Source organism: Diabrotica virgifera, chromosome 1, assembly GCF_917563875.1.
Source record: "Diabrotica virgifera virgifera chromosome 1, PGI_DIABVI_V3a".
Lineage (NCBI taxonomy): Eukaryota > Metazoa > Arthropoda > Insecta > Coleoptera > Chrysomelidae > Diabrotica > Diabrotica virgifera.
Genome location: NC_065443.1, coordinates 14,194,800 through 14,221,248, shown reverse-complemented (window position 1 = coordinate 14,221,248; position 26,449 = coordinate 14,194,800). Strand labels below are relative to the sequence as shown.

General features: G+C 31.5%; 1 protein-coding gene across 2 annotated transcripts in view; it reads left to right on the top strand.

Annotated features, from left to right (window-relative positions):
• LOC114342259 (uncharacterized) overlaps nt 1–26,449 on the top strand; it is a 75,958-nt gene that overhangs the window by 32,543 nt on the left and 16,966 nt on the right. For both annotated transcript variants that reach the window (XM_028293396.2, XM_050654850.1), the window contains 2 exons: nt 2,228–2,464; nt 22,784–23,013. In XM_028293396.2, the coding sequence (XP_028149197.2) occupies nt 2,228–2,464; nt 22,784–23,013 (467 nt within the window). The remainder of the gene's footprint in view (nt 1–2,227; nt 2,465–22,783; nt 23,014–26,449) is intronic.

Sequence of the window (26,449 nt, the reverse complement as noted above, 5' to 3'; positions counted from 1 at the left end):
AGACCAGATACAAGCAAAACACGAAGACATCTGGAAACCAACGAAATGAAGATCTTAAGAAGGATTGCTGGAAAAGGACTACAGGATAGGGTAAGAAGTGAGGAAATCAGACGCATATGTGGAGTAGACAATATAAATACCTGGGTAAAGAACAGAAAAGAAGAGTGGAATGAGCACATAAGCAGGATGTCTGAATCAAGGATAGTAAGAATTGGGACCGTGCAAGTTCGGCAAAGCGACCTCTATTTCTACGCTCTGTACTTTTATTCGCACTTTTAATTATATTGGCCAATTATATTAGTCCTGGTTGCTGGATAATTGTCAAGACCATAGTCCAAAAAAAATTAAGAAGAAAAAATAAGATGCAGGTTATGTTATGCAAACGTAAACAATTGTATGTAGTAAATAAAATTAGTTATTAAAATGCAGTACTGCAAGCAAAATACAATTAATTAAATTTACCTTTATATAATAATTGCATATCATATCAATATTGTGGAGGAATATATAATTTTTCTGCTTCAATGACAGAAGGTATGAAATATACGTCAATTTGACAATTTCAATTGACAATATGAATTATTTAAGATAGTTGCAATATTTCTCCGCGACTCGCGCACGGTCGTTTCTCGTTTCCCTTTCCAAGTACTTGCACACCGCGAATAGCCAGGGACAAGTCACCGTTAGGCAGGAGAAGTATAGGACGCCCAAGGAAAAGATGGAATGACAACTTAGGGGCAGAATGAAAGGCACCGTTGAAGAAAAACAGGCAGTACTGCCTATATAAAAGAAGAAGAAGAAGAAGAATTTGCAATTTACTTTCGTTCTTCTTATTTTGCACAGCAAAATATTCGTTGTCGAAGTAATCCAAAACAGGCGTATGTTCGTGGAATAGGGTATACCATCTTTATTTATGCATAATATTGTGCTTTTATTTTGTGTCACTGATGTCACTGATGATGGTGGACATATTTTTTGTCTTCTATTAGTTCTATAGTTATAGTTATTTTCCAGTAATAATTAGTTAGCTTCTTTCCTTTTGAAATGTAAAGACTGAAATAGTTTTGTACACACTTATGCCTACAGATAAACAGAGAGAAGTGTACTTTTGAAGTGTGTAAATTAAATAATTCCTAGCTGAGCGCTTTCGACTTCTAAAGCCATCTTCAGAGCTATGGTCAAAAAGTTCAAAATACCACTATGAAGAGAGATGGATCCCATGTACGATATAAAAATACTTCTATTATGCAGTTTTTTTAATGATGGAAAAAAACCTTGTCTGTCTGTTGAAAAAATTGCTCAATTTTGCTGTTGGTTTTTTGTAGCCGGAAAAGTTAAAAACATCAAATACGAGCGCAAAGGACTTTCACACAAAAATTACATTACATATAACGAATATTTGATCATGGTAAGATCAAGAACCTTACCATCTGACACCGTACAATTCTGCATGCTGACACCGTACACTTCAGATGGTAGGGTTTCTTGACCTTACCATGATCAAATATTCGTTATATGTAATGTAATTTTTCGTGTGAAAGTCCTTTGTGCTTGTAATATAAGTTTTTAACTTTTCCGGCCACAAAAAAACAACGGCAAAATTGAGCATTTTTTCGACAGACAGACAAGGTTTTTTTCCATCATTAAAAAACTGCATAAGAAATAGAAGTATTTTTATATCGTACATGGGATCCATCTCTCTTCATAGTGGTATTTTGAACTTTTTGACCATAGCGCTGAAGATTGCTTTAGAAGCCGAAAGCGCTCAGCTAGGAATTATTTAATTTACACACTTCAAAAGTACACTTCTCCCTATTTACCTGTCTCTCCTTTTGATTTTTTAAAGCTGTTTCATTTTTTCTGTAGTATGTACTTCTAATATTTTCCATTTTTACGTTGTTCCTCTGCGCTAGGATCCTTTGTTAGTCCTCAGCAAACCAGTGTGCTCTCTTTTCTTTTTCGGCTTTCCCAATGCTAAGTTCTGCAACTTTCTATTATGATTGTTTGTATTAGTTCCCATTCTTCTTCTAAGTTCCCGTCGTGATTTTTCCCAATCTCTTGTTTATTTCTTCCTCGGTTCTTTTTGCTACCTCTTTATCTTGTAGCTGCTCTAATTGGTATTTTTCCGTTGTTTTCCTTTTCTTGGTTGTTTGGGAGCTTATGAATTAGTTCGACTATTGTCAAACCTGGTTATGGTTATATTTAAAGTTTTTTTATTTCCTTACAGTGCTTTCGCCGAGATAAAACAGTTGTTGACATATCCACCAGAGGGCCGTTACCGCCTAACCATCAACACGGAAGACTACATGTGCTTGGCTCAAGACCAGTTTCTCAACGATGTGATAATAGATTTCTACCTAACCTATCTCGTGGACAACCTACCGCCAGAACAAAAGTCGAAGATCCACGTCTTCTCTACCTTCTTCTATAAACGACTGACCACCAAACCCACAAAAGCCTCTAGGTATGTTACTTATTATTTCTACGTTATCATTTTGATTTTAATAAATATGTATTATACTGAAGATAAGGTTTTTTACTATAGCAGATAACCCTCTATAAATCTTGAAGAAAATATTTCATGTGTAACTGAAACTTTATAGGCCTGGATCCCGAGTACCAAATAAAATTTTATTAATAACAAGCTGAAAATTTGTTAATAGCATAACGGTGTCTAGTTGGACAAACTTTAATGCACGGGAACAGGGGACGTTTCAATTGTGGAACAGGTTACAGGTTTCAAACGTCAGACTACGAAAACTTCCCATGTATTTTATCGGACAGAACTTCCAATTAATTTGTTACCTTTTCATTAAACACTCATGCAAAAATCAGACTGCTATTTATCACCAACAATAGTCTTGTCATTTGACGTGTTCAATGTGTTGTACTTATTAAAATGCCCAACATATTTGTCGTACAACCATTTTTTCATAGATTGTATAAAATTTGCTATTGAATAAACTTAAAACATCCTGCTAGTTTTCACAATCATAAACTTGTCAGGATGACAAGTTGCACAATTAAAATCACGTTTCACAATTAAAAATTACCCCGTTCTAGTATTCCCGTACATCAAAGTTTGTCCGACTAGACACCATTAAGCTATTAACAATTTTCATCTTGCTATCAATCAACTTTTTTTTGTACGCGGGATCCAGGCCTATTATTATACTGTACAAAATATTGTTTACCACTAGAATACTTTGATCAGGATGAAACCTAAAACTAAAATCGCGCTTATTATTATCTATTAAATATTAATGAATAATACGAGAAATAGATGAAATCTCTGAATTAAAATAAGTAATATCTTTTAAGAACTAAATTCCAAAATGTATGCGCTAACTCTATAAATATATAAATCATTTTCCCTGTATCAAACAATTTTTGGTTTTACTGTTTTCCAAACATTTCCGATTTTATCAGAAACTTGGCAACATCTGCGAGTGAGATATTTTCGGAAGATCTCGAATTTCTGAGAGAACTGGCAACCGCTTTATCGTCATCCAAGCGACTCTCTGTTTCTATATTTTTTGTCGAACGTGGCAACGTTGCGTCTACTATCGATTGGATAATAAGAAAGGTCATTCATCTTACTTATGAATGGTCGTAAGCTTGTTTATTGCGCGGTGAAACAAAAATAAAAAAAATTGAGATAATGGCATATGCGGTTTTAAATTGTATTGTTGCTAATTGTTGTTGATTAAATAATATTTTGAAATATCGTTTATATAGATTTTAAAAGTAGAAAATCTTATAAAAATAAATTTTATTATACAGGATGATTCAAAATCATTCAATGTTTAAATAAATGGAAAGTTTCTTAACAGATATATGTTTTAATGAATTTTTTTAAGTTAACACTTTCATAATAGCATATAGATTTTTCGAATAACAACGTATTTTCTTTTATGACTCAAAATCAAAATACATAATTAATTAAGATAATTGCAAAAAAAACATTATTTTTGCAGTAATTTATAAATAATAAACGATTATTTAAACAACTATACTTGCCCAAAGATATATTTAAAAAAATTCAATATTTTATGAACATGTTTATTAAAAAAACCGTTTGAACTTAGCAAATTTTGATCCGTCAAATACCCATAGAGTTTGATCCAAGAGGAAATCGAAAAGTAAAATAAATTTCATTTCCAACTTAAATTGTGGCTTATTTCCCAAGTAAAATAGTAAATTGCATAAGATGCCACAAAGAAATGTCTTCAGAGCAATATTTTACCCTAAAATAAGTCACAGTAAGAACTGTAATGATTTTCCGGTAATATAAAATTTTTAATTGTACGTCAAAAAATGCGCAATAACTACGCCTTAAAACCCACCAAATTTCATTTGCATATCTCAACTGGTAACTACGCCTTAAAATCCACCAAATTTCACGTGCATATCTTATCCGGTTTTAGAGCAATAAATAAAATAGTTTAATTTATTAGTATTTTGTATTTAGATATCGACCGCCGACGTGGAAGTCGAAACGTCAATAAAATCATTTTTCAAGTTAAATTGTGGCCTATTTCCCAATTAGAATAGTAAATTAAATAAATGCCACAAAGAAATAGCTTCAGAAAAATAAATCGTCAGTTTGTAAGAAAAATGTCAACAGCTCCTATCTCGGAAACGAAGCATTCACATTTACGGACATACGTTTTTAAAGCAAACTGTCCTTATCTTTTCATGCAGAATTACCCTTTAAAGTTTGCCATACTTATTTAAAAACTCCCTGTATTGATGAAAAACATGGCTAGTTGTTAATGTACCTAACTTTTTTATGGTCCAACATAAGCGAATGAATCAAAAAACCGAATGTTGAGAAAACATGAGGCTATAGTCGGGTTTTAATTTCATTATTTTATAAACGCTAGAATATTCTACAGTGTGATGCGAACTTTGAGAAAAAAAAACAAAGTTTGATTGGTACACCCGGTATACAATGAAACTTTTCCTGTTTAGCAACAATATCATTACAGCGATATTGTTAAAGAATAAGGCTATAACATATTAAAACAATCACTTAAATCGGACCACAAGTTTAGGAAATTCGAGACATCAAAAATGTTGTTTTTTAGTCTGTTGTATGTAACATCGATTGGTCTGTTTTTGTTGCTTAGAGGATGGAATTAGTCACCGATCAAGTGTTATAATTATTGATCTACAAAATTTTTAGCTAATCTAAACGTAATTGTAAAATCCACATTATCAAATTCTATAAAAATCGTTATTCTCTACTCTACAACAACAAGCGTTGTTTACTCCCTTGCTAAACATGTCCGTCTTCATCAAGGGATAATAATGGCCATAATCTAAATTAAACATATATGCATATAAAGTTCAAAGATAAGAGAGAAAACAAAAGAAAAAAATGTAACTGAAAATATAACAGGGTTAAAGTGGAGATAAAAGATAAAGATAAAAGATGGAATGCTGAAATACAAAACTGGAGACCGTGGACAGGAAGAAGAGGAAGACCTCAGATGCGATGTAAAAGCTGCAGGAACTAATTGGAAAAGCGCAGCCAAAGACAGACAGATACGAAAAGATTTGGGGAAGGCCTATATATGTCCAAAGTTGGATAGAAATGGACTAAAGAAGAAGTATACACAGTTGTTGTCGTCTAATACAATGTGCTGGAATAAGTGTTACCCCTCCCATTAACTTATTTATTTTTAACACATACGCAAAACGCTCAAACAGGTCGATTTAAAAAAAATCATAGTATTTTATAGCATCCATGTTTCGAACTTTACGCGATCCCTCTTCAGGCGACAGGCATACCTTTGATTTTTTTAAATGGGAAAGTACATCATGTCATACCGCATTTAAAAGCTTTTGAAACACTGATTACAAAAATGTATAACACTTTAGTCCTTTTTCATAGCGTATGCGCAAAATTTCAATCAAATTATTTTTAAATCCATTCATTTTTTTCGAATCCTGAGAAAACTAATAATTATTTTTGAAAAATTTAAACGCAGAGTGAAAGATTACATTATAGCCAAGGGATAAAAGTCCTTTAGAATAAACAAAAAGTTTCTTTTGAATGATATATTTGAAATTAAAAATCACACTTAATTTTCCCTTTTTTTCACCTCTGTATACTTATTAAAATAAACATTACAGAAGTTCTCAGGGACTTTTGACTCTCGGAAATACTGATTCATTCTGCGTTTAAATTTTTCAAAAATACTTATTAGTTTTCTCAGGATTCGAAAAAAAAATGAATGCATTTAAAAATAACTCGACCGAAATTTTGCGCCTACGCTTTCAAAAAGGAATAAAGTATTATACATTTTTGTAATCAGTATTCCAAAAACTTTTAAATGACGCGTCACATGATTTACTTTCCCATTTAAAAAAGTCCAAGTTATGGCATTCACCTGAAGAAGGATTGCGTAAAGTTCGAAACATTTATGGTGTAATATACTAAGATTATTTTAAAAATCGACCTGTCCGAGCTATTTGCTTATGTGCTAAAAATAAATAAGTTAATAGGGAGTGGTAACACTTATTCCAGCGCACTGTATAATCACGTTAACCTACAATACAATTTGATAAGTTAAACTCAGGAATTTTTTTTATTTTAGGTATTTAAATTGAGCAATTTATTCGAAGAATCAATTTATTGGTTTGTGAAATGTAGTTGTGTCACTTTTATTGCTCGAATAACTTGAACCAAACCGCTATTCTCAAAAATCATAACAGAATAATATGTTCCGTTAACACAATACTTACACTTAGTGGATCACCCTATACGTTTTTTAACGAAATCCACCAGTTCCCGATTTTTTATAGACACGGCAACACTGCTCAAATTATATCCAACGGGAAAACGAATATATGCTGTAAATCGTCTACACCTCGAAATTTAGAAATGAGTGGCAACCACGCGATAAATCTTCTTGGTCGTTTTGTGTCCGTAAATAACGATATATTTGTCGAACGAGTGGCAACAACGGCGCTAAATTTTTTTAGTACTGGAATAATTTATGACCTTCAGGGGAAAGTATAATAATATAGGATGTCTGTGTTTTCCTCAGATTAAGGATTCCATTAAAAATAAATACTTCAACAGCACAATCAGAACCAGAAAATGATTTGGGAAAATTGTTGAATATTTTGTTTTCTAAAAAAATATTTTTGATTTTAATTCTGTGTATAGGAAAACAATAAACCAATTAGTGAATGTATACGCGATATATTGAAATAGCTATTTGTATAACAAGGGAGGAAAGGGCACTTTACTACCATGTTATACATATGATTTTTCCACCTTCCTCAAGTAAGTCATTTTTTCATTTTCAACGAAAACATTTCGTTTATAAATTCGCAAAAGTGTGTGTGTTATTGCGTTGCCGCTCCTGCAATACTCAGATCAGATTTATCGATGGATTCTTATGTAGTTTTTTAGTCTTATGTAGTCTTCGAGATAATCGACCTCAAAGTCTAAAATGTGACGTCACAATCGTTTTATTTTCTTCCGACATACTACATGTCCAGCTGAAATCGTTGCTAAGTAAGCTAGTTTTTTAATCTCGATTTGTTAAGCAAAGCATAGGTTATTTACATTTGAGTTTGACACTTCGTGAATGTCAAACTAAATTTTAAAGTAAGTATTAATAAAACATAATGACATTTGATAGTGAATTTAATTATTATATAAAATAAATAAGATGTTCAAAATACAATTTGATTATTTTTTAAAAGCAATAATTTATTAACAGCTTTACAAAGGTTTATACGAGTATTCGGCCTCCCCTTTATGATAAATGGACTGTTCCATTTGCTATGAAATTAAAATATAGTCGGTTCACTAAACTCGACACAACTGGCTAGTGATTTTAGTAGGTAATTTTTTTGTTATTTGCCAATTTTGCCAACATTGGCAATATTACTAATTATTTAGTAATTATTAACTAATTAGTAATTATTAAAAGTATTGACTAAAATCACTAACCAGTTCTGTCTGAGTTTAGCAAACCGCCAGTATATGAAATAATATTGTTTGGTATAAAAAATTATGGTCTGATTATATAATAGAATACGTTGTCGTATTCTGGAGATGAACCTCGCTAGGGGTAGGAATACACTAAGTACTCATAATATGTTTATTTAATCACTATTACGCTAGTAACTAGTTGGTGTGCTTAAAGTAAAACCATCTGCGAGTGCATCTGGATTAAGAATGATATTTAATTAACGAATCAATTAGAAAATCACGATGCCTTCGTATATAAGTATATAAACAAATATATTGCCGACTCAGCTTGACCACGACATACGAAACTGGTGCTTCTAACAAATCTAGGTCACCTACTAAAATGTAAACAAATGTGTATGTTTTGGTTTTGTTTCTAGTACATTTAAGAATTAAATGAATATGTCTTGATCTCAATATTGGATGTTGATAAACCTTTACATCCATCCCCTTCGGGAAATTTTCTGACTACATGCAAGGAAGAAAATATTGTTGTGCTCCACCAACTGGTTACTTTAAAAGATTTATAGAAATATATACAAATACAAAATACAAATATAATATATACAAATATGCAGCTTATTACCCTATAAAAAAATTGCCATCAAACATCGTCTATTCTTACTTATTACTTCCTTATATCTCGCGAAATTCTACCCTCAGAAATTGTAATGTATATTTTACCTTTTCCCGATTTAAAATAAAATTATAACTTTAATTCTTACATTTGAACTTACTTTTTAATTATACTTCTTTCACTTTTAAAATAATTATTTGACTTTCTGACCTTTTATATATTCTTCAATTAAAAAAAAATTCTCCGTTTTCTTCCTCTTCTTCTTGACTGGTACTTTACTAATACATATTTTCATTTTCTTTATACTTAGTACTTTCTTCATAGTGTACTATTAAACATATTTCTTTATTAAACTCGTATTTACGTCACATATTCTTCCTTTTCTAACCCTTACCTACTTGGCGGGTTTTTCGCAGCTTTAAATCCTTGTATTTGCTTCCGGTTCTTTCTCCACGTCCTTAGTCATGGGAAGGTTTGTTCCAAAAAGACAAAATGGATAGTTGTGCGCTTAAAAAATCTACATTTTGCATCCCTAAATTCCTGTCTGATCCGAACTGCTCAGTCTTGATGAGAGTCGGTTAGCTTCAAAACATGAAATAAGCATGTTAAAATCTTCTGATGTTATTTTGTACCTTTTTCCTTGACAAGAGTTGGTTTTTTATTGTTTGTATTGTTAATTAACTTTGCTTCTAATATATTAAAAATCATTTGTCTCCTTAATTAACCATAAAACATAAATATTATATTTATACCAAAATTCACTCGATATTAAAAAATTGAAATCAAAACTTAAAACAAAATCAAAAACAAAAAGAATTATTACCTAAAAACTTCAGTGTTCAATAATGAAAAAAAATCTAAAGAAAGTGTTAATAAAAATAGACTATATTCTGTTGAAAAATATAATGAAAATTCTCTAAGAAAATCTTAATCCTAACACTAAATCTGATTCTGGGCTAACAATAATTAATCCTACTGTTTCTGGGCAAAAATAATTAATCCTAATATTTCTGGGCTAAAAATTGAAATCCTAATACTAAATGAGTTTCGGGGCCGCGGACCCATAAAATATTTACAAAAAAAAAAGGATTAGGAACGAAAACTTGTAAATATACGCTAAATAAATAATATGAGTTTGTGCTATCTACTAAATAATAGTTTTTTCTCACTTATTCGCGCAATTAGTCACTTTATATTATACCGTCACAATGAAAAAGTCTCTATTTCTCTGATTGAAATACAGTCTTACATGACTTGTCAAGTATTCATTCAAAACATATTAACATTATAGAAAATTAGAGTTAGTTTATATTACAAAAAATTTAAAGTAACTTTATATTATACTAATTATCTATATTTTACTTGAAGCAATACCAAGTATTTTTCTTAAATAGTACTTTTTACTGTACAAAAGTCTCTTCAATTATTCGGTTTTCCGTATCATTGTCATTAAATCTTCTTTACATTAATCTTAATAACATGTCCATCATTATGATATTATGATAAGTCTTATATTTACCAATCTTTTTTTTTCTTTTTTCCCTCCAATGGGATTTACTTGTTAATGTATAAACTTCCTTACGTCATTATAGGTAACTTATATGTCTTTATTTTTCTTCTTACATCATTACTTTTACATCATTTTCTTACATCATTTCTTCATAAATTCATTGTATAAAAATTCTTGTATATCCTTGTATATAAATAATTTAATTTCTTTTCCGTAGTCATATTTTAAATTTTTTCGTCTTATGTTTCTTAATCGTTAATGTTTCTTTATCTTGTCATTGGTAAAAAAAAATCTCTAAATCCTGATTCTTTTTTCGTTAGTCTTCGTTATTTCGGAACTCACATTTTCCGTGGAAATTATTTCAATAAAATATTCCTTTCATGTTTAACTTTCATGATTCATGTTCAATTAAAATATTTTGACTCATCGCAAAAAGTTTTTCTACACATTTCCTTGTATATAATTTCAATTGTCCATTTAAATTTTTGCTTTTTCAGCAGATTCCTTCATAATCATAACTCATGCTTTCACGGTCAATCGAACGTAAATATAAATATCATACGCACATTATCTTGCATTTTTTTTCTCCTCGCTTCTACATGTAAATAAATAGTATATTCATGTAACTAGACACTTATATGCATATTATGTAATTGTAGACAGTTTTAAAAATACTTTTAATTGTTTTATGTGCTGACGCATTGCAAAAAAAATCTTGTTTTATCCTTAAAAATATAAACTTCTATAGATAATCTCTATTTGTAGTTAAGAAAGCTTAGTTAGTCTTTGTAGAAACAGTAATTTAACTTATTCAATACTCTACTTTACCATTTACTCTACATAGAAATATTAAAAACTTTACCTAATTAATATGTATTTAAATTTAAAAAAATAATTAATCCTAATTTATCCCAAAATTTTATGTATTTACATTATATTTAATAAAAGAAAATTATACGTGTATGTGAGACTGTATGCAATGAAAAAAATAGCTTAAGAGTTACTCACATTCACTATTGACCATTATCCATCGTTTCCATGGTTCCTCTTGCAGCTGGGCTTGGACCCAAGACTCCAACCTTCGTCCTTGTCGACGTCTGCTACTGCGTGGCTGCTCTCCAACTCCATATTGTCCATATAGTCATATATTAATATGTTAATATGGGGATTGGTACTTTACCCCAAATTTCCTCCGTTTTTTCCAATTCTCCATCGCCATTCTTCCTGTTCTCTACCTCAGAAGTCCAGTTCGTCTCTCTCAGGTCATATAATAGGATAGGTCAATTCACACTTTAAACGTCAATGTTCGCTGTTGATCTCGCCAGTCCCCTATGGATGTTCCTTTTGAGGTTCCTTCTGTGGGCCTTCCATAGTGACCACGCCAATCTAAGAATCAGAACAGCCGTAATTATGTAAAGCAGCACCTTCAGCTCCGTATCGGGTTTGACGTCCTTACTCTTGACGATGAAGTTGCTGTTCACTACTCCATTCTCCTGGAGTTCATCCTTGGACGACTTTCCTCCCATACTCGTTTCAAACTGCTAGTTCCCGTGCTCGTCCCTGGTCTTGGATCGCCATATAATAGAATACGTTGTCGTATTCTGGAGATGAACCTCGCTAGGGGTAGGAATACACTAAGTACTCATAATATGTTTATTTAATCACTATTACGCTAGTAACTAGTTGGTGTGCTTAAAGTAAAACCATCTGCGAGTGCATCTGGATTAAGAATGATATTTAATTAACGAATCAATTAGAAAATCACGATGCCTTCGTATATAAGTATATAAACAAATATATTGCCGACTCAGCTTGACCACGACATACGAAACTGGTGCTTCTAACAAATCTAGGTCACCTACTAAAATGTAAACAAATGTGTATGTTTTGGTTTTGTTTCTAGTACATTTAAGAATTAAATGAATATGTCTTGATCTCAATATTGGATGTTGATAAACCTTTACAATTACATCCTGTGGTCTGAAATTATGGTCTGATGGCAATTACATCCTTATAATGGAAAAAAATATTTGAAGATTTTTCTCAAATTATGGATACCTTCTATTTTTAATTTGACGAAGAAAAGTCATTCATAAAAAGCTCTTCATGTTCTAAGATTTATGATGCAACCATCATATGTAAAATTTTATTAATTTTATACGAGGTATATAAAAAATATGAATTTCGATCAAGAGTAAACTACCTTTATAGTTTATAACATTTAAATTAGAATGATATAATTGCACATTAAAACATAATTATTAATTCTAAACTACTTTTCATAATAGCAATTTTCCATATTATGAATTAAAATACGTAAATAAACAAAGTTTTCGTTATGATAATGCTCGCATTTTCAGCTTGTTAAATAATTTATTTATGTAATAGGCCTGGATCCCGCGTATGAAAAAAGGTTGATTAATAGCAAGCTGAAAATTTGTTAATAGCTTAAGGGTGTCTAATCGGACAAACTTTGATATATGGGAACACTGGAACAGGGGGAGTTTTAATTGTGGAACCAGTTAAAAATTTGGAACGGTCAGACCACGAAAACGTCACATGTATTTTGTCCTAGAACTTCCAATTTATTTGTTATGCTTTCATTAAACTTTCATGCAAAAATCAGACTGCTATTTATCACCTGTCATAATTCCTGTCATTTGACATATTTTACGTGTTCCACTCATTATAATTCCCATTTGGTTATAAATAGCAGCCTGATTTTTGCATGAGAGTTTAATGAAAGGGTAACAAATCAATTGGAAGTTCTGTCGGTCAAAATACATGTGACGTTTTCGTGGACGGTTCCAAATTTTTAACCTATTCCACAATTAAAACTTCCCCTGTTCCAGTGTTCCTATATATCAAAGTTTGTCCGACTAGACACCCTTAAGCTATTATCAAATTTTCAGCTTGCTATTAATCAACTTTTTTTTCATACGCGGGATCCAGACCTATTGGGACCGTGCAAGTTCGGCAAAGCGACCTCTATTTCTACGCTCTGTACTTTTATTCGCACTTTTAATTATATTGGCCAATTATATTAGTCCTGGTTGCTGGATAATTGTCAAGGCCATAGTCCAAAAAAAATTAAGAAGAAAAAATAAGATGCAGGTTATGTTATGCAAACGTAAACAATTGTATGTAGTAAATAAAATTAGTTATTAAAATGCAGTACTGCAAGCAAAATACAATTAATTAAATTTACCTTTATATAATAATTGCATATCATATCAATATTGTGGAGCAATATATAATTTTTCTGCTTCAATGACAGACGGTATGAAATATACGTCAATTTGACAATTTCAATTGACAATATGAATTATTTAAGATAGTTGCAATATTTCTCCGCGACTCGCGCACGGTCGTTTCTCGTTTCCCTTCCAAGTACTTGCACACCGCGAATAACTAACTGACAAAATTTATTAGTAGGTACATTATAACTGTCAACTGTCAAGTATAAGTCAAATTATTAATGTAAACATTATTAAATCTAAATAACAATTTACTGTTTTTTACCGTTCTACAAAATAGAAGGTGTTCTATAAATAAACGTTAAAGTGTATGACATTCCATGACGTCACTTTTACTTTTCCTCCCTAGGGAGGAAAAGTACGACTTTGCTCCCTACAATCAGGTCAGGAAAAGTATACTTTCGGTAGAGGTAGGTGGAAAAATTCTTACCCTATCGGAGATGCAAACAGAATGTTCCAGTGAAAGTATTTTATTGTAGTACGGGAAAATACGCAAAAAAGACCCTGTTCAGGACTGTGACAAAAATATCTGATTTTTGTTATTATATGTCTAATTTGGGTATTGTGGTCCGTAACAGTAACCGACTAAAACAGTATAACTATCTTGGAACAATAGTAAACGAACAATGGGATCACCCACAAGAAATAAAATGTAGAATAGAGAAGGAGTGCATTCAATAACATGGCCAAACTCTTTAAAAGCCACAACCTTAATCTGGAGATAAAAATAAGGTCCTACGATGTTATATCTTCTTAATATTGTATTACCGAGTTGAATCCTGGACACTCACTGAAGCAATGGAGAAAAAACTTGAAGCCTTCGAGATGTGGCTATATAGGCGAATCCTAAGGATATCATGGACGGACAAGATTACCAACGAGACCGTATTAAGAAGAGTGGGCAAAGAAAGAGAGGTGATGTATACCATTAAAAGGAGAAAGTTAGAATATCTCGGACACATAATGAGAAACCACACTAAATACAGATTACTGAAGGTAATTCTTCAAGGTAAAGTATTCGGAAAGCTAGGAATTGGGAGAAGAAGAATATCATGGTTAAAGAACATGAGGAAATGGTTCTCCACAACAACAACTAATCTATTTAAAGCATCAGTTGATAAAATAATTATAGCCAGAATGATCGCCAATATTCGAAACGAATAGGCACTAAAAGAAGAAGAAGAAGAAGGTCCGTAAAAAACCCTCAAAATCTCAGATCGATCCATCAATTAGTTTAAAAATTATTTTATTTGTTTGTCCCACAGACCTTTTTTGGAATAACATTAGCCAAAAAATAATGAAGATACGTTAATTATATACATTCCAAATGAAAGTTTAAGAGTTAACCCATTCGCTGCCAATCACGCGCCAGCGCGTGATGTGGTTACTTCAGTCAGGTGCCGTTCACGCACGAGCGAGTGATGCGGTTACTTCAGTCAGGTGCCGTTCAACAAATAGGCTCCTAGCCGAGTTCCATCCTCTTCGATCGCTAGCGAAAGGGTTAAACACTCATTGTTAACATTATTCTTGTTATCTACTTCCAACTCTTATGTCTATTCATCAATCCAGATCATTTTTTGTTTGTACAGCATTCGTCCGAGTCTTTCCTTCTTCCCCTGTACTCTTCTCAATGTTCTTCTCTATCTGTCTTCTGTCATTTCTTTCGTACTAGAAGTTTTTCCCTGGTTGCTGTTTCGCAGTCTTCGTCGTACCATTCTCTTTGCCTTTTTATTTCTTTATATCCCATTACTTTTTCTGCTGCTATCGAAATGTGACCTTTTATTTCTTTCCACGTTTCTTCGATGTTGTTAGGGTTCGAGATTTTTAAATTTGCTATTGCTTCCAACTCTTTAGAATAGTCTTTCTCAATACAGACAATTTTTAGAATAGTCTCAGACAATATCCGACTCTAGTTTCCTTACATTCCAATTTTTTCTTGTGTGTATTTCTTTGTGTCTTTAATTATTTTCATTTCCATATTTCCTATTATAGGTAATGGATTTTGGGAGAGCTATGACCTTGAAAATTTCACATAAAATTTTATACTAAATCAAATCGTCATAATTCTTGCCAAAATCCAATACCTTAATAATATATTTAAATATTTTCGAGTCCAAAATATTGTAAAAGACTTTAAAGAATCTGAGTAAGAAAAGAGATATTTAGTTATATTCTTTGTGACATTTTCAAGGTCACAGCTCTTCCCAAAATCCATTATCTATAATAGGAATTGGTAAGAATTTGCATTTGCACCAAGATACGACCTGACATCTTGACCCATGTTACCTTATCCTCTGACATCTATTAGCCATGTTACCTTATCCTCTTTTGTGTTTGAAGTGTGTGCTTATTATAAACCTGTCTGTTGCTGCTACTAGGTTAACACGGCATTCTCCCATTAGTATTCGTAATTGTGTGGATAGTTTCCTTACCAGCTACATATTTGTTTGTTTATGTCTTTCTTTCTTATCATTGCGTTGAAATCGCCTAGTAAAATTAATATGTCTTTTTTAGTATACGTATTTTCATTATATCTATCTGTTCGAGTTTTTCGTAAAAATCATTTTAGCCTTCCTCTTTGGCATTCTCATTCGGAACATAAATATGCTTTAATGAATTTAAATTGCTTGTTCTTTATTCTGATATAAGGTAGTCTTCCCCATATTGCTTTAAAATCTATCACCTTGTCCCTTAGTTTAATGTTAATTAGGAAAGCTGTACCATTATGATCCTGTTTGGTAACTCCAGAATAAAACATTTTTGTATTTCTTTTTTACTATTGCCGCTTGATCTTTCCATGGAATTTCTTGTAGCGCTTCTAATATCTTTTCTATATTTAAAAAAACATCTACATGGAACTAACTATAATTGCAATAATTGCACCAACTCATTTATAGAAATGACCAATGCTTTCTTCAAAAAGAATAAATATCAATCAGAATAAAATAAAATACTTAAGTATAAGGGACGATGTAAACACAATAACAGAAATAAAAATCGATGAAAATAAATTCCAAAGTCACTTTAAATAATTGGGGGCGTTAGTAGACAGCAAAAATGAAAGGAGTGCAGAAATACGGGAAAGAATTAAAGCGAGAAACTATTGAAAATATCACCAACTAAAAGACAAAAACCTGCGCAAAAAATAAGGACAAAAATAAAAGCGGCATTAGACCGGTGATAGCATATAGAGCGGAAGTACTGTGTCTTATTAAAAAAGATGAAAAACTAATAACAATTGAAAGAAACATTATGAGAAGAATACACGGCCCAATAAAGACAGAACAAGGAAAATGTAGATGACTGATGGACCATGCAATAATAAATATAACCGATGGAGATGATATAGTAAAATTTATTAAAGTCCAAGGAGTGAGATGGTTTGGACACATACAAAGAAGAGCAGAAGACGCACTAATTATGGGGGACAACGAACTGGACACCAGCAATAAACAGACCAAGAGGATGACCAAAAAGTAGATGGAAAGACCAACTGCTAGAGGATATATCAAAAATGGAAATTGCAAACTGGAGAAAAAAGTTTCAAGATCGGAGAGAATGGGTATCGGGGAGAAAAATAGCCTACAGTATATAAACAGTATATTATTCCAAGTCTTTGATTTAATTTTTTTTACTCCTTTTGGGAAAAACTATAGACTGTAGTCTAGCTGCTGGAAAGATGGACTGATCACGTGAACGGCACGCACTCTGAAACGTTTCTCTCCCTTTTCCCACGTTTACACCGCCCAACAAACCCGAATTTTAAGCACTGCCTAACGAAATTCACCAGCGGAATTGCGAAACACAAATAATGACGGTGTAAACTGTTCTTACAAGGTCTGGCTTGGAACGACCGGCCGATGCTTGCATTAAGTGATCACGCGACCTTGGTTTCCATCTTTTAAGCGACTCAAGTATAGCGTCAATCTTAAAGTAAACAAAGCTAGCCTGTCCTTGCATTCGAATCTCTTACTTAGTGCTATAAAAAACCCTGTTTTTAAACTAGGAGAGGTTAACTCAAAAGACACATTCATACCCAATAATATCACTAGAGAAATAACCAGATTCATTTTCTTTTTTGGTTGATCACGTCGGCCTTCGAGGGTAATCAATAAATGTTGTTTTGAAGCTATTTCCTTTTATAATTTTCAAATTTTTTACTAAGCAACAACATTTTTGTTTAATTTAGTATTATTTTGTATTTTGACAACGACACCCGACTTGGGCGTCGAAACGTTAATAAAATCATTTTTTTGGTAAAATTGTGGCTTATTTCCCATTGAAAATAGTTGATTTTAATCCATAAATATTATATTATACGTCGCTAAAGAGTTCTAAAAACAAATGTTTTTTTTTATATAAATTCAGACTAAAAATCTAAAAATTAAAGAAATAACGCAGAAAACACAAAAAATCGCCGATATAACTTTATTAACCTGTGAATTTTAATTGTTAATAGTGTCAAAATTTCATAAATGTCAATAGTGTCAAAGTTTCATAGTTAAGTGGAGTAAACTTGCCTGTGGTTAGACATATTACAAACAAGCATTACAGCGCGATAAATTTGATCTACTCCTTCTAGTTTAAAAACAAGGTATAGTCTCCAAATACGATAATAAAATAAAGAAACTGAAAAAAACTAACCAGTGCTGTTTATTTTACATTTTCTTGTACATTTTAATGGAAAAACAAAAAGTTTTTCTCAAAAAATTAATAATAAACATTTTTTAAAACAAATAAAAAAATATCAATATACAAAAAAATAGAAGAAAAGGAGAACAAGAAATCTTTGTCGTAGCAGAAGTATAGTGTGCAAGACATATGGAAAGTCGTTTTATGGAATTTCAGTTTGTAAAGGTTTTTTTCTATACAGTTGAAACTAAATAGTTTTACATTCAACCAGCTATATTGGAATGAAGAGTAGGTAATATAAAAAAGGAAAAAATAAGTAACGTACATCAAGAATAGAGAAAAGAACATTTTGTTAAAGTTTCAATTTCATTACTCATAAAATAATACTTAATAAGAAAAAAATAGTTAAGAGCAAGAAATTGCAAACAGTTTGACAGAAAAACAAAGTCATTTTGACAACCAATGTGCATTTTGACAGCTTGACGGTAGATACATTTATCCAATGGGAATTTGATCAAATGGAAAAACTAGGTATAGTTAACCTAAAAAATACATTAAGATAAAATATCGATTGGAATGTTTGTTTAATGATTCATATAAATATTAAAATTACCACCTTCGCAAAAATTGTTAATTACCTAGTCAATGACAACGTCGCGAATTTTCTTTTTTTTATCCCATGGCAATTCGTTCCAATGGAAAATATATTTTCCCCAGAATCCAGAAATTCTGAAGTTCGCGGCAACGTCGCCATTAATAAGGTCATTTACATTATTTTGTTGCCGCGCGGTGTATTTCATCGGCGCCTCGGAATTTTTGACGGGTGGGCAACACCGCTTAATATGTATATTTGAGGATTTATTTACCTACAGCTGATCGAATGGGAAGGTGAACTGATATACAGGACGTCTCCGTAAATAAAAACAATTAGGGGAATTACTTTTACTTTTTCGCTGTAATTTTTAAATAATATTAGTTATTTTGGATTAATATTTGAGATTAATTTTATTTTTGTGACGTTTTTATTTTATATAATTTTATTTGAAGACGTTTATACGGGGCGCGGAAAAAAATTAACTTAATATATAATTAGAAATTTTGCTGAATTGTAATAAAGTTATAGTCGACATATTATTTTACAACGTATTGTTTGCCCATCAATAGCTTTTCAATTTAAAAACGGGAAGTTGATAATTAGTAGATACCTATTTGTCTCAAGGTATTTGCTTATGTATTTCTACTTTTTAATTATTCTCTTTTTTGGAAATCAACCACAAATTTAATTAGACATATCTCATTGGACATTTCAATTCTCAGTGCGGGGTTCCTTCCCAAAACAGAAACTTTGGAAAAATTAAACAAGGTCATTTTAAGACTTTAAAATACTATTAGCTTTTGAAGTAGTTCGTCTTTAAGTTGTGTATATCACGCAATCGTAAGATAATTGTAAATCATAAATAAAATTAAAAAAAACTAATCGTACTTTTCTCATATTTCTTTCGCCTGCACATTAATTTCGCTGTCTTCTTTCTATAACATGTAGTCATCATTATAATCGTCAACTTTTACACGTCCACTGCTGGGCATAGATATCCCTAAGCTCTTTCCATTTGTCTGTCTTTTTCAGTTTCCATCCAGTTACTGATAACACGCTTCAGGTCCTCAGTTTATCTGGTTGATGGGGGTCCTATGCTCCTTAGTGACATCCACTCGACAATACGTTTTGCCCATTGGTTGTCTGATAATCTGGCGACGTGTTCTGCCCAGTAGTTTAATAAATCTAAATCCTATTCGTACAGCATGGTCTTTTTGTCCTAAAACGTGATAGTTATTTGACTCTGGTCTTTTTCTCCACTTAGCCATTTTTAGTATAGTTTCCATTTCAAAGTTCTTAGCGATACTCCTGTCCCATCAATCCTTCGTATATGTCCATACCAGAGTCATTTTCGATTTTTATTTCGTCGTTTGGTGTTTCCTTCACATTTATTAGTTCTCTAATTCGTTTATCACTTCGCTCATTACTCCTTAGTGTTAATCTGTATGCATTTCGCACAGTGTGTCAGAATTTCTTGATTTGATGGTGGTCAGAACCTTTCGGTTCTCCTTCATTCAAGGCCCCCATCCGGTTGAAGATGGATCTAGCTTTTCCAATGCGGCGTATTATCTCCTTGTTGTTGGTCCATTCTTCATTTATTATGATGCCGAGTTTCACTCTTTCTACTGGAGTTTCGTTGACATTAAGTTAAGTCTTTCTTGCTAATAATTATCATGAGCTCTTGTCTTCTTTACGTTTATATTGAGTCCATATTGTTGTTATTGTTGTTGTTGATCAGACAAATAAGGTAGATATCTGACACTTCTGGACAGAATTATGTATTTATTTAAGAGCTCTATTCATCCGATTTCAGCGGGGTAACACTCCACATTTTCTCTGCTTTCTATTTTTCTGTATGTCAGTTAATGTTGGATTTCGCTCGATTAGTAGTTCAGCTCTGTTGCTTTATGATTTATAACTTTCGCCACCAGTTTATAATGTTTATATTTAATATCTTTATATGTTTATATATTTAATATGTTTACATGTTTATTTATAATATCGTTACTGACCAACTCAGTAGAATTTGTTATTTTGCATTTCAATATTTCCTTTATGTCCTCTTCGTGATATTTCTCTCTCACTTTGGCATCGGCTAGTGCCACCCCTAGATTTTCCCTGATATATCGATTCTTAATTTTATCCTTTTTCGTCACTCCACTCATCCATCTAAGCATTCTTATTTCCTTTACATGGATTCGTTATTCCTCTTGCTTTTTAACACTTACCATTCAGTTCCGTACATCATAACTGGTTTTATGGCAATTTTATTGAATTTTCCTTTTATTCTAATCGGAATCTTCCTATTAAACAACACACCAATTGCCTCCTTCCATTTCATCCAACCCACTACAACTGTACTACATGCATCTCTATGTATTTTCCCATTACTCTCTTGTACCGATCGTAAACAACTAAAATTAATACTTTTCACGATATTTCATTATCCAAAGTTTTAAAGTTTTCATTTTGTACGTAGTAGTATCTCAATATTTTACTAAAATCAGATCATCTGCCTAACTTGTTATTTGTGTGCGCTCCATTTTCCTAATTGTCCCTTTGTACATCTTTCTCGTACACCTTACTCTTCTCGTACATCTTTTTATCTTGATGTACGTATTTCCTTGATTTATTGTGACTTTCACTGCAAAGTTAATTGCCATTTACCCTAGTATATTTTTTTAATATTCATATTAATATTTCGTATTTCCACTAAAAGGTGGTTTTTGCACTCATCTGTTGCTCCAGGCAGAGATAAAAAAAGAGTTTTACATTTTTCATTTTACTCAGAACCTATCCCATTTCATTTCCACAGTTACTGAGAACGATTTTTTAATAGATAACAAAAATACCATTTCGTAATTTTTCAAGTTAGACAATCTGTATACTGCATATTGCACCTGGCGTTTTCGCCATTTCTTTGATACCTCTACAATTTTTCACGTTCGGCAACGTCGCCGGTGTTGCCGTGACGGGCCGTTTTGTCGAATATACGAAATCACGTACACATTGGCTACGCCGCAGCTTTTATTTATCTGATGGGAAATTATGTAAATTTATTCAATGGAATGTAGGTCGCGTATCAGTGAAATGGCATTGTTGCCGTTTTGGAAAATCAACCAAAGTGATTACAAACTTTTTATATGGAATTTATTTAAGAATTTCTAATTAAATATTCGTTTTATATACAGCATGTCTCAGACGTCTCAGTAAACAATATGTTGATCGTAAATATTGTTTGGAGTTGTGACAAACAAACGTATATTATAATAGAAGTGTTATACCGGTTGTCCCATTATTTGAATATATGCCGGTTGTCTTATTTTAATTTTTATTTTTAACGTTTTAAAATTTTCAAATTCTAGATAGAATAACTTCAAGATAACGGTTTCATATTTGTATTGTTAACGTGTATGTTGTAATCATAGTCCTTTATTCATCCTTATACATTATGAATAGTAGGTACAGCGAAATAGCAAAAAATATCCTGTTGGTGACTGAGACAAATCTAGGTATCTGAGTTTTTTTAGTTATAAGCCTATATATTATATATAAAAAACCTATAATGCCTATACTTTTTCTCAGAGATTTCGGTGTCTTTTTTAATTATTAACAATTTAGTGTAAAAAATGCCATTTTTTCGATTTTTTGCCTACCATTAAGTTTAAATTTGAGGTGATATTACAAAATTATCTTTTAAAACACAAAAAAGGTTATAAAATGGCGATTGCTAAAAGTTGTAAAATTAATTTGTTGCTTTGAAAACTGCAAGATAAAGCGAAATCGTTAATTGTGTATAACTATTGTAAAAAATCAATCTAAATGCTTGTTATTACGCCCAAAATTGAGTATTGTGGTCCTTAACAAACCCTCAAAATTTCAGATCGATCCATCAATTCGTTTAAAAGTTATTCTATTTCTTTATCCCAGAGACCTTTGTTTGCAAAAATATTAGAAAATAAAGAAGATACGCCAATTCCATGCATACCAAATAAAAGTTTAAGAGTTATACTATCACCATTTGTAGCAAAAAAGGTTAAAAAATTATTTTTATAACCAAAAATAATTTTTCAAAGTTATTGTTATTTTTGGTCAGATATTAAGACAGCTTAATAAACATTTCGATCATTCTTCAGTGACCTACATGTTACACACCTACAGTGACCTACATGTTACACACCTACAGTGACCTACATTGTTTCTGGTCTTGTTTTAGGAAATCTCAGCCAAGTGAACTAGATCCGACCTTATCACCGGCACAAAAACGCCACGCTAGAGTCAAGAAATGGAGCAAAAACGTCAATATATTCGAGAAGGATTTCGTAATAGTTCCCATTAACGAGAACGCCCATTGGTTTTTGGCTATAATATGCTTTCCGGGAATGTCGGGCTGTCATACCTGGGACGGAAAACCTTACAAACTCGAAGTTATATCTAGGAAAAAAAGTAAGTAACAGTTTTCAAAAACTTTATAAGTCTTTTACGACGCATCATCATCATCAGTCTCCCTCGATCCTCTGCTGGACATAGGCCTCCCCTGTTTGTCTCCAGAGTATCTTGTGCTTTCTGTATCCAGTTTTTGTTATCTTCGTAAGTCGTCTTGCCATCGTGTTGGTGGTCTTCCTACGCTACGTTTATCGGATCTTGGTCTCCATTCAACTAGTTTGCGAGTCCATCTTCCGTCTTTCATTCTGGCAACGTGTCCAGCCCATTTCCTTTTTAAGTTTTTTAGGAAGCATAGCTTTCTTATAGTGGGCTGGGGACGGAATGCATTGATCGAGGATCGCACAGAGATATGAAGAATAAAATCGACTGAAACCTAAATAAAATATGTAAACTTAAATTAAAATAAAATTAAATAAATTAAAATAAGATGCATTAAAATAAAATAAATCAAATTTAAATAATTAATATAAAATGAAATTAAATTGAAATAAAATAAATTGAAATAAAATAAATTAAATTAATTGAATTAAATAAATTAAAAACCATTGATCGGTGCGTAGACGATAAGAAAGCCATGCTTTCCTCCTGTGTCACTTCCGGAGTGCCACATCCCGTTTATTATTTATATGTAATAAAATTCGAGATAAATCAGGTAGATATACCTCAGTAAACGAAGAATTTATAAATTGAAAAATTACTGGCCCCTATTTTTTAACTGGAATATCTGGAGGAAGTCAATACAAAATGCGTATTTTCAGAAAAACAGACGATTTTCTTCAAAATTCTCTTAAAAATAAAATTTTCTAAATTAAAAAATGTTTATACTTATTGCAAATTAAACCCGAAAGTACACATTTTTTTAATGGTTCATAATTATTGAAATAAATAATAAAAACACTTTTAATAATATGAGTTTTTATGTAGTTACTGTATTATGTGCAAAAGATGGACTCGATCGATCGAGTAATTTTTAAACAATTCTATTTGTTTATCTCATTTGAGCAAAAAATGTCATTTTCAAATTAATTTACAGTTGCTTTGTCAATATTTAGAAGGGTTTTTTTTGGTCTGGAATTTGAATACAATTCATTTTTAAATTTTTACTTACAAATAATTGATGCAAAATGAAGTACCATTTTTCGCTGTATAAAACAATTAAATTATTATCTGCGCCGTTCTAACCTTAAAAAAAAACAAAATACACCATATGAAACGATATGAAAATACACGATAATATAAATGCTTTAAATATTTTTCTTTATTTTAAGAATAATTATAAAAAAATTGAAAAAAATGCTCACTGTCGAGATTAATTTGCAGTAATTGTTTTGTTATAAACATTTTTATGCAGATTAATTATGCATTTAGTGTATCCCACTGATAGATACAGTGGAATACACTGCAGGCGGCTTTGAAGAGAAAGAAGAAACTTAGGTCATAGACCGGGCTGTATCTTCGCCCCCGCTAGCGAAATTATTCCGATTCTATTTTTTTGCTCAAACTTACTCAAAAAGAAGTTCTTATAACATATCCGCAGGGGGCCAGGCGGTGCCGTGGTCGAAAAATTGTTTAAACAATTTTTTTTAAACAAATTCACAAAAATAATTTTTTCATTTCGAACAATTTTTTTTAAATAATTTGGGTCATTCTGAGCAAAAAAGGTCTCTTGTCATTTTTTAAAAATTGATTGTTGTCGAGTTATATGCGATTAAAATTTGAAAAATGCGAACATGGCCATTTTCAAGGCTTAATAACTCGATTAAAAATTATTATTATGGAATTCAAAAAGTGACCAAATCAAGTCTCAAACCCCTTCTTCAAGGTCCTGAAGAGATTTTTGTCATTATTTTATTACAAAGCTGTTATTTTCAATTATTAACAATTAGTGCTATAGTCCAGGATGTATCGTCGCCCCCGTTAGTGAAATTATTCCGATTCGATTTTTTTGCACAAACCTACTCAAAAAGAGGTCCTTATAACATATCCACAGGGTGCCGGCGGTGCCGTGGTCGAAAAATTGTTTATTAAACATTTTTTTTAAACAAATTTACAAAAAGAATTTTTCACTTCGAACAATTTTTTTTTTAGATAATTTGGGACATTATGAGCAAAAAAGGTCTCTTGTGATTTTTCTCTAAAATTGATTGTTGTCGAGATAAAATTTGAAAAATGCGAAAATGGCAATATAACTCGACAACAATCAATTTTAAAGAAATATCACAAGATACCTTTTTTGCTCAGAATAACCCAAATTAACTAAAAAAAAATCGTTCACAATGAAAAAGTTATGTTTTTGAATTTATGTAAAAAAGTTGCTTTTACAATTTGCACTCCGTGGATGTGTTAAATTTAAGGACATCTTTTTGAGTAAGTTTGTGCAAAAAAATCTAATCGAAATAGTTTCGCTAACGGGGACGTTACAGTTGGACTATAGCGCTAATTGTTAATAATTAAAAATAGCAGCTTTGTAAAAAAATAATGACAAAAATCTCTTCAGGACCTTGAAGAAGGGGTTTGAAACTTGATTTGGTCAATTTTTTAATTTCATAATAATAATTTTTAATCGAGCTATTAAGCCTTGAAAATGGTCATTTTCGCATTTTTCAAATTTTTAATCGCATATAACTCGACAATCAATTGTAGAGAAAAATCACAAGATACCTTTTTTGTCCAGAATGACCTAGATTATCTAAAAAATATTGTTCGAAATAAAAGAATTATTTTTGTGAATTATTTTTTAAAATTGAAAAAAACAATTTTTCGACCACGGCAACGCCCGTCATATTTCAGTACTAAGGCTGCAGAATTCTGTTGGAATTTTATCTAGATATACTCCGTCTAATATACTTACCGTTGCACGTCATCCGCGTCATAGCCGGTGACGTTACATGATACCAACACGAAATATTTAGGCGGTAGGTGTGTTCTTTTTTAGAATCATTTTGCCAAGTACACTGGAATTACAGCCACTAGACATATTTTGTTATATACGCGTATAAATAATATTTGTAGATTTCTGTTAATGCTACTTAAAGAAATACACAATAATATGTTTCATTTAATTTGTATAAATGGATTATAAAGCGTTTTTATGAAGCACATTTGTTCGGAACACACTGTAACTGTAATCGAACGAAGGTGACATTTTGGCATAAATTGGTAACCTTTATTTGACAGTTGCGATATTGCCACTTTAGATTTGTTTTTATCCTTTACTAAAAGTATTTGTTTTTTTATATTTATTGTTTTTATTATTTACTTTAACATAAGATTATAACTTAATTCTTATTTTCTATTTCTAATGTTTTTATTTATTTACATTGAATATTAATTTGTTTTGTTTTATAATCCACTTCGCAATAAGTATGTGATCTATTTAATTTAAAATGGATTCAGGATCTTTTTATACTTTGGCAAGTACGTCAACTTAGATCTC